We start from the raw sequence: 10,479 nt of genomic DNA, 5'->3' as shown, positions 1-10,479 counted from the left end.
GAAACGGATGTCAACATCCGATTCAAAAGCCTTTTTTATTGTATGAATAAGTCACGAGGGAGGGTGCATCAATCTCTAGATATATGCTCAACGAATATCCTGGGAAACATTGGGAATGGTAGCAGCAGTACCAGGAACAGTAATGTCCATCTTTTATTAGTTTTACTTTGTTGACAAGTTTTTCATTAGTTAGTTTTACTTTGTTAATTCCAGTTTAAACACAACTCTTTGTGATACCAAAGAGGAAGAACTCTGCAACGGCTTTCGCTTGCTCATGGACGTGAACAAGGGTCTCGTCACCTTCGAGAGCTTGAAGATCAACAATTACTTGCTAGGTTTGGACGTCAGAGACGATGAGGTCGTGGGCATGCTAATGAAGGGTGATTTGGACGGAGATGGTGCTCTTAGTGAAATGGAGTTATGCATTCTCATGTTTAGGGTCAGTCCTTGTTTGATGGATTCACCTTAAATGTGCAACACTCAAGTTGGTGCAGGATCCATGCTCATGTATAATGTAAAAAAAGTGCTACTTTTACTACTACTATTAGTCTTAACACTCCTTCTTGTTTTCATATTTCTTGAATATGGTTGGACGGATGGCAAGATCCGTGGACCCTCAATTCTTAAATGGAAGTCAACATCCCTGGACGGATATCAACATTTGTTTATCTTTCAACGGATGTTGATATCTGTCTACGGATGTTGACATCCATTTAAGAATCCAATATCCGTCTACGGATGTTGACATCGTTTAAGAATTCAACTCATGTTTACTTCTGTTTAAATATTATTGAAAGACAAAAGAAAGATGAAGAGGTACAAAGAGTAGTATGTGATGATGGAGGGAATAACACCCAATAACAATCGGAGTCATGATTCCACACACATAAATAAAAAGGAATGGATTGTGTTATTTTTCTATTATCCTTTCTCTTTTTACACCCCTTGCTTGCTTATTCTCGTATGATCAGAATTTTATGTTTTGTTTGAAATAAATAAAATAAATAAAAACTTAAGTCTGTTCAGCTAATTGAAGAAGTGATGATAAAATATTTTATATTACTATAATTTTTTTATTCACTTATATATAAAAAAAATATTTGAAAAAAAATGATAGATCCCAAGATGTGGTTGTAATAATTGATTAGGTGATATTTTTAACTTCAAAACTAAAAGAACAAATCATATCAATTATTTTTGTTGAATTGATTATATGAATAAAATCGATTATTTGCTACTCAGTCTCAGTTTTCATGTATCCTTAGGACAATGATCTATTCCTTGGAAGTTATTAATAGGAAATCCAGAAGACAAGCGTGATGAAAAAGACAGGAATGGTGAATGTGGAATGATATAAGAGAAAAAGAAGACATCTGAGGAATAAGAATAAGAATAAGAATATCCATAGTTGACGGTATTACAAATGACGAAAAGGTTTTGAAGAAGAAGAAGCATACCTTAAAATATGACAGGTGATTGTTGAGAGTGCAGATCCCCCATGTTGGAGAGGGAATAATTTATCATTCAATGCCTCTTTCTTATAATACATGAAACTGGAAAGAGAATAACACTAAAAGCCACAGAAAATATAATGAAAGAATAAATGAAAAACCCCTATTACAAGGTAACAATGTGTCAGCCCCCTCTCTCCCCTGCTTCCTCTTTTATCTCTACACACCCGAAAAATAAAAACTTCCATCCCACTGTTTCTTCAACAACACCAGTGTACCTCAAAAATAACTAACACCAACCTTTTTCTTTATTCACGACTCATCACAATTCAATCCACAAATTTCTAACACAGGCCCATCCCTTGACACAAACGGGTTGATTCTGACCCACATCAGAGTCAAGATCGATGCCAGAAGGATTGACCAAACCAATATTATGGTTGGCATTCTGTCTTGTTTCCCAAGCAACCCCTTCAGGAAGGGGTAGAGATGAATGATCACCCACAGAGCAAAGAACAATCTACCAAACAGCGGTCCCCATGAGTCATATCCATTGTTTATGGCATCTGACACTCCAACAACCACCCCGACAATGTTCATTATTAGTAATGTCGTTGGAGGAATCAACAGTGATGTCCACTTGAAGATGTACAGTTCTGAGAATGCTCCATCATCTGCTGCTTTTGATGTCACCGTGAAGTTTGTGTTCACACCGGCCAACACCTTCAGTAAACCCTGAAATAGAGCAAATAGATGGGAAGACACACCTCCTATCACCCAAAACTGTTCGTTCCTCCACCAGTCGTCTATGGAGACACCGCCCCATTGCATCTCCAGGATGCCGGTTGCTGCAATGGATATGAAGAGCCCCATGAACACAAGACTCGCATAATTGCTAATCTGCATTTCAGACGGAACATTTTATGTCAGTAACAAGTTCTATATCTTTCAAGTGCTTGTTATTATAGTATATTGAAGCATACCTCGGGTACAATAAATTTTCCAGTGAGAAGGCATATGGCAGGTAGAGTACAGTAGACAAGCAATGGGAGAGAAGTCCAGGGATATACCACCGAGTTTATGTAGGAAAATCGTTCCAACCATTTCAACCCACCACCATAGCCATACCAGATTGGACAGTGTCTGCTGAAGAAAATCTCGACGGACCCAAGAGCCCACCGAAGAACTTGGTGCAGACGATCCGAAAGGTTGATAGGTGCTGACCCCTTGAATGCAGGGCGCTTCGGGATGCAATACACAGACCGCCAACCATGGCAATGCATTTTAAATCCGGTCAAGATATCCTCTGTCACAGAACCGTAGATCCATCCAACCTGATAATAACCCAACAATTATGAGTACGAGGAAGTTATGCAAGACAAGAACAGTTTTCAAAAACGATTTACCAAAGTTTAATAATACTTACTTCTTTTCCCCAATCGGTTTTGTCTTCATAACCGCAACTGATAACTTGGATGGCTTCTTTTAGAAGTGATGCAGGACTGACGCCCTGTGGAGCACCACCATTTTCCAAAAGTGTTGAGGCTACAAATACTGGAGACTGTCCAAACTTCTTCTCCAACTTTGTTTGAGTCAAATTGGACGTCTTCTCATTATTGGCTCCTAAAGAGAATTCATATGGTATTATTATATTAAGGACATTTCTCACAGTATACATTTTCATTTGTATTTGCAAGGACAACCACATGGTTAAAAATTCTAACCTTCGTTCCCTGCCTCAATATTTTCAAGTGCATGTATCTGCTTTGATGCTTCGCTGTGCTTCACCTTCCTCTTTTTCTCTTTCTTATTGTTGACATTCTTTTTCTTTCTAGAGCCGCAACACAGGCAGCACCACTTTGGCCAACAGTTACAAGTTTTGCTCGGTGGTTTCTTCTTGGCAGGTGCATCGTATCCATACAGTGCATACCTTCTGAAAACACATCCAGTTCCGACATATATTGGACCTTGGATCCCATCCAGTCCTTTCATGTTGATCTGTTTTCAGTTGGTGATTTAGCAATTTTCATACTAAAGGACTGAAAGAAAAACACTTAAACAGGCAAAAATAGGGGAACACAAAACTTACATCGAAAAATACAACGTTTCTGTTTGAGTATCTATCATGTCTATCGATTCCATCAAATCTCTGAGGAAATTGCACATAGCAAACCTTTTTCCCAAGTTGAGGATCCATCATAAAACACATAGCTTCTCTAAGTGCCTTGCTATTGTTTATGTAGTGATCACAATCGACATTCAGAAGATAGGGTGCATTTGTGATAATTGCTGATGCCCGTACCTTCAAATAGTTATTCATCACAACATAAGTTATTAAGGCCAATGGCCCATCGATTGAGAATGAACCAAAATAAAAGTGACTCGATACTTACCAGAGCATTCATTGCCCCAGCCTTTTTGTGGTGATCAAAGCCAGGCCTCTTTTCTCGAGAAACATAGACCAAGCGTGGAAGCTCGTTTCCTTCAACATCACGAACACCATCCTGCCCAAGGAAAACCTGTAAAATAAGAAAGAATGTCAGCATTTCTAACCCAGAAGTTAGTGAAATTTTGGCGACTAGAACTCCAATTCTCTAGCCAAAGCAGGACAGTGGCATAAAGTAAATTAGTTTGAACATCACTCAAAGGAATTTGTTTAAACAAGGAGGACATCATCTCACCAGAAACTCGGCAAACATCATATGCAAAAACTAATTTTGGTCTGTTAAAAACTGATATATCTTCTCACCTGAATCATGCCAGGGTGATCCCTCACATTATTCCCCGGCCAAGGAGTTCCATCTTGCATGGTCCATCCATCCTCAGGAACCTTCTGTGCAGTTGCCACCAAACTGTTAATCCTCACCTTAAATTCTTCATAATCTCTCTGCAAGAACGAAAATAAAAAATGACCATTAGCAGAGTCAAAGGCTTGCATCTTTCAGCACAACAAGCAAATTTCGTAATAGAAAAGGTTGATACCTTCATTGCTCTCCTTTCCCTGACAAATGCTGGATGAACTTTATTTTTCAGATAGTCCATCTTCTGACCAAAATACCACTCTGGTGCCCGTGGCTCAATATTGTATTTCTTAACAAATGGAACCCATCTCCTAGCAAATTCAGATGTCTCAGACAGTGCTTCAAAAGTAAGCATAGCAGCACCATCATCTGACACATAGCATGCCACTTTGTCAACCGGATAATCAACAGCAAGGATAGAAAGAACAGTGTTTGCTGTGATCAATGGAGGTTCTTTCATTGGATCAACAGTACTGACAAAGACATCAATGTTGGACAGCTCAGATGGCTTCCCTTCTTTTTCATACCTGCAGCATTGTTAAAAAGCAATCTTGAGCAACTAGAATTTAAACATGAAAAAATAGAATGCGATATACCTGGGTACAGAATAAATGCAAGTGACGAAATAAAAAAAATCATCAGATGTGGTTGGTAAGCACAATTACCTGAGTGACAAGCGATCAAGATATGTTTCACGCTGTATTGGGTACCACTTTGGAAATTGATCCATTATCCATGATACAGCAAACCATATTTCACAGATGACTGATGTCAACCACAATCCATATGCATCATTAACTGGGTGGAGAATTCTATAATGGAAAAAAAGCCCAAGGATTACAAGACGGAGTACTACAATCATTCTGTAAGGATTTATCTTGCTTGAAGGGATGGGTAGCTTTCGAGAAAGAGGTTGCCTGCCTTCATCCATCCTGGTACAACATATTTATAAAAAATTGTTAACACACAATGCAAAAATATATGTCACAATTAGAGAAATGTAATTATTCTATTCTAGTCAAACTTTCATTCTGTTTCCCCAAGTGAACACACATATACTTTAATACCACACAAATAAAACAAAAGATTGCATGGATATGACGCATGCATGAATCCAGCAACTGCTTATTGAAAGCACATTGATTTCGAGTCTTAATGTCATCCAAATGCAAAACGGATTGGGTTTGATGTTATAAAAAGAGGTGCTCTAGCATCCACTCCATTTATGTAGCATAATAAGAAACTTAGTTAAAGCACATATAAAATGTTGAGTTCAAGAGTTACATGGGCAAATCAGTATCCTCAAAGTCATCGCCAAAACCTCCATCATTGCTCCCTTCATGCTTCACCACCTGAAGTTTGTCACTTTGTCTTTTCTTCCATTCTTCCATGCGGTCTTTCCAAGCCACACTTCCATACCCATACACAGCAATATCTTTCTTGGGAACCATGGGTCTGGGTTGCACTACATAATAAAAGAAACACCAGTTCACAATACGACACACAAGGCAATTTAACAATGCAGAAGTAGACAATTGTAAAGCACTTACATGGAATAGATGGATCGCTATAAGGCATTGGATGGACTCTATTTCCATGATTCATATATGGTGGAACGATTAGCGCATGTCTATCCGAAGATATCTCAGGATCCTATAAATGTAAAACACGGTAATTCATTAGTCAGTTCCCCGGGTGAAGTGATCCCCACTAGAAAGACAATCAGACCCGCCAAGTTGAAAATTCAAAGATAAACTACCTCCTCCCCATAAGTTAGGAGCGGTATTTCAGAATTGAGAGGGGCTGAACCATGCTCCAAGTTTGTAGCAATGCCAGATACATTATTAGAACCTCGTCCAGTGTTAGGACGACCAGAATACAAGGATTCCGACATTGGCTGTGTGCCCAAAGCATCAAAATCCCCATAATCAAACTCATTATCCAAATCATCAGCACCATCTTCATCTTCATCACCTTCAACCCTGGGACTACCTGCAATTCATTCATCGGTAGTTATGTAAAAAAAATTCAACAGCGGAAACAAGATACCAGAGTCAAGGCAAGGAACACAAAACCAATCTCACCTTTGATACGTTTGTATCTAGTCTTGCACTGAGGACAAGCCTGATTTCCTTCGCGCCTTTCGTACTCATAACAAGGCCTGCAAACTGGGAAAGCACACTCATTGCAAGCAACAAAGGGCTCCCCATCCACAGTGACCTCTATCTCATCCCCACAAATCTGACATATCTGTCCACTCAGCTCTCGAACAGACTTAATCTGAGCAGAAACAAACAACGAAAACAAGAGTTCAGTGTCATTAGCGCTTGATTTACAATCCCTTGAGAAACTAAACAACCCGATTGCATTTCACATTGACAAAATCCTACCCAACTAAGGTCGTACAAATCCAAGTCACAGTCGGGGAAAGAGACAAGTTAATTCACATACACGCCATTGATCTTTTCAAAGCGAACCATATCAACATCAAATCTTTAAGTTCAAATAACTGATAAGACAATTGGTAATTGTTCCACCCTCACTAATCAACCAGTCTTCAACTGATATAAGGAGAGAAACTACACACAATAAGTGTAAAAATGTTCACACATTGTGGACACACTCCAGAAGGGTCAACCCTCAAACCGCACCACGATCAATTAAATCTGAGGTTCATCACCCAAAACTCCAATTTTCAATTCACAATTTGTTGATAAAATGAACCCACTCTTCATAAACTAATAGCTTGAAACAAGAACAAGATAACCTCAGACGCGGCATTAAACTGTTGCAAGAGACCACCGACAGTGAGAGATACACGAAAGATGGACACTTTTAGAGGGAGAAAATGAGATCGGGGGGAGAGAGAGAAAAAAACACAAAAAATATAAGGACCAAAAAGTCCTAAAAACCCTATACAGTCCATACGAGATGAATGAAAACAGAGATAGATAGAGATTACCCTTCCATTCTCATCGGCATTGATGAGCACAAACTCGTTCCTGTTGTGGGAACCAGCAACGAGTCTACCTCCGGTGTGCATAACTGTCTCTTGAACTCACAAGTGTTCTCGTCGTTCTTCAAATCCACAGAACCCTCTTCGCTTCAGAAGAAAAAGATTCACTCTTGCATTGCTCAACACCCCCACATCACACCCACTTCCCCCACACAAAACCAAAACCCAAAACCGGATCCAAAATCCCTCCTTTTCCCCCCACAGGTAATTCCCAATTGCGGGCAAAAATACAAAAAGAACACCAAAACACAATTCCTTTTCTTTTAAATAGAGCGAGAAAGAGAGAAAAAGAGAACTGCGTTGGGGTTGTGCGTGCAGTGTGCACTTTGATTCCTTGAGAAGATAGCCACCGTCGGCTGGTCCTAATCCGTGCCAATGCTTTAGAGAGAGAAAGTGGTGAGAAGAGGATATAGAGAGAGAGAGAGAGTGTATGTGTCTGTGTGTGAGTCGAAATGAAGACGCGTAAGAGAGAAGGAGATACAACACAAGCGAAGAGAGATGGAGGGGGGACAGAGAGACAGAGAGATCGAGAGAAAAAGTAATCAAAGCTGGGATTATTAAAAAGAGGAAAAAAAACACACAGACACCGAAATTATAATAAAAAACAAATAATAAATAAAGGAAGAGAAAAAAATGAAAATGAATGAGTTAGGAGTTGGAGTTAGTAAAGAGTGAGGTGGTAGGTGGGGCCAAATTCGGGGTGGTGGTGGCGATGGCTGTGTCCCACCGGAGTTTGGTGAATAACGCTAAAGCCAACAAATTTATTACATTAAAGCGTAATTTGCATTAAAAAAAAAAAATCGTCGGCGAAGGTGTGTTTGGTTTAGAATTGTGGTAAAATTGGAAAATCCAGTCTCTTAATTTTTTAAAAAAATTAATCTTGATATTAATAATATTATTTAATTTTGTAATTGGGGTGAGATCAGAATTGACTGGCATTTGTTAGATTGGAATAGAAAGAGAGAGAAAAGGGTTGGCAAGGAACTGGCAAGTAGGATTATCTCACGCGGTTCTTCTTTACAACTATACACTCCACACAACACAACAAAACAAAACAAAACACTCTCTCTCTCTACACATGATGAAATTGGGTTTGTGTATGTTTCTGGTACGAAGAGTCAAACCATGTTGTTACTACAATTATTTACTTAAAAAATTAATAAACTTCATTTTACATTGTTTATCTTTATATTCTGTCCTTAAATTCAATTCTGGAACGTATCTTATAAGTTAACAAAAATTCAAAAATTCAAACAAGATTTCTCCCTTATGTGTTTCTGATATACCTTTGTCGTAGAACATAGTGTTTTGTCTGTGTTGTGAATGTAAAGGACCTTCTCTGAGCTCAGTCCTTTCACTTCTGATCTTCAGTTCCACATTTTCAGTTTTTCATTCATGCTTTCAACCTTTTCCTACTTATTAATTTATACCTTTGCAAATTAATATTGTTTCTCTTATTAATTTATTATTTACTTTAATGATGTTTATAATATTGTAATTTTTGCATGTTACATTGAACTAAATCTACAAGAATCCCAACCTTCTAATTAATAATAATATTATAAGTATTATGTTTTCCCCACTACCAATAAAAAATAATCGATTCATCAACTATGCACCAGAAAAAAAAATGTAGATTTTTTTTTTCATCCCAACACCTCAACAAAAATCAATGTTTAAAATATTTAATAATCTGAACTCCTGAACCATAGGAATCATTTTTACTTTAATTATTGGCTAATTCTATACGAATGTAACTATTTCATTTTTCTTGCACAAGCTATGGATCGTGCTTCGTATACTTATTATTATTTATCAGTTTGGCAAACTTACATTTACTATATAGTGTGATGTTTGAGATCATAGAAACTATAAAGTATAAAATATATTAATTACATCAAATCGTAGAATGGCAGAGATTAATATAAAATGAAGCATGGCAATAGTTTATTGACCCCTAACATACCATTTGGACAAGAAGAACATGTCAACTCTTTTATTCCATTCAACATGCATGTGCAGTGAGAAGAAAATTAACCTAATTGCTGTCAAAAGAAAAAAATTAATTAGTTAATTAATTAAATTACTGCAACTTGACACAGAAACAATAAGCCTTTAAGTGCGATTAACACAAACCAGAAATGCAACACTCTGTAGTTGACATTTTCGTTTTACTGAAATCAAATACCAACTGCAGCACATTTTAAATTGCAAAGTTATTTAACAAAAACATATACAATGTGCTTTCATTTTATTGCTTTTTTTTTTCTTAAAAAATAATTCCACATTTATTGTCAAAGCTGACTCATGAAGCAAGTGAACACTTGCTTTGGGATCTCAAATATAAGGTTAAAAATGCATTTATTCTTTACATTATTTTCTCGAAAAACCAAATTAAAAGTTCTTACTTTACTTCATAACATTTGTTTAAAATTTTCATTTCTAATTAGCAAATGTTCTATCTTTCAATTTTACCTTTCAATACTTATCGTTATTGATTGAATATACAATATAAGAAATTCGATAAATCACAAGTAAATGTTATCATCAATGTCAGTAATGATTTATTATCAAATAAAAATAATTATGATAATGTACCAGTTCATTTTACGTATCAAAAAGACTAGTTCAAACAAGACTAATAACTTGGTGAATTTCATTGAAAAAAAAAAGAATAACCAAAATGAGTATTCCACAAGGCAATTAATAATTAGACTATAAATTGTTGGTATTTAGATTTTTTTTAACATATAATAATAATAATAATATATATAATAATTTGAGTGTATATCGTGTAGTAGAAGGGTTGGAGTTGTTGGGTTAGATGTATGTATTTGATTGACTTTGGGTCCATTGGCTAAACTTAATTGTTAACTTTTTAGTTATAATTTGTGTTAAATTCTTAACCAGTAACATGGGTTAGCCAACCCATTCATAATTGTCCTTCACAATATTCTCTTTTCAACTTTTCTTATATGACTTCAAATCACACATAATTTCCAGCTGTTCTTCTTCACCAAAAAAAATAAACCATTTATTATTGCTTTTCAATCTCTGGAAGTCTTGGTCATTGTGATTTTTTCTTCTTCTTTCTATCATTGTTCTGTTTTATAATATTATTCTAATTAAAATCGTATCTTAATATATATTTTATAGTGTAAAATTTCTTAGGCAGTTAAATAGTAAGAATTTAACATCGCTTTTTTAGATA

At 36.6% G+C, this 10,479-nt stretch overlaps 1 protein-coding gene across 1 annotated transcript; it reads right to left on the bottom strand.

The window, feature by feature from the left end:
• Positions 1-1,354: 1,354 nt before the first annotated feature.
• LOC124847947 (cellulose synthase A catalytic subunit 6 [UDP-forming]-like) lies at positions 1,355-7,811 on the bottom strand. The gene is made up of 14 exons (XM_047325544.2): positions 7,215-7,811; positions 6,337-6,532; positions 6,012-6,244; positions 5,803-5,905; positions 5,537-5,717; positions 4,918-5,184; positions 4,434-4,779; positions 4,201-4,338; positions 3,845-3,970; positions 3,541-3,753; positions 3,176-3,449; positions 2,878-3,074; positions 2,435-2,785; positions 1,355-2,351 (listed from the first exon to the last, which is right to left on the bottom strand). Exons 1-14 carry the CDS (start codon positions 7,293-7,295, stop codon positions 1,764-1,766), a joined length of 3,294 nt encoding a protein of 1,097 aa, XP_047181500.2. The 5' UTR covers positions 7,296-7,811; the 3' UTR covers positions 1,355-1,763.
• Positions 7,812-10,479: the final 2,668 nt, after the last annotated feature.

The sequence above is a fragment of the Vigna umbellata genome, chromosome 1, assembly GCF_029865625.1.
Source record: "Vigna umbellata cultivar VRB3 chromosome 1, Vumbellata_1.0, whole genome shotgun sequence".
NCBI classification, from domain to species: domain Eukaryota; kingdom Viridiplantae; phylum Streptophyta; class Magnoliopsida; order Fabales; family Fabaceae; genus Vigna; species Vigna umbellata.
This window is presented reverse-complemented; position numbering and strand designations above follow the sequence as displayed.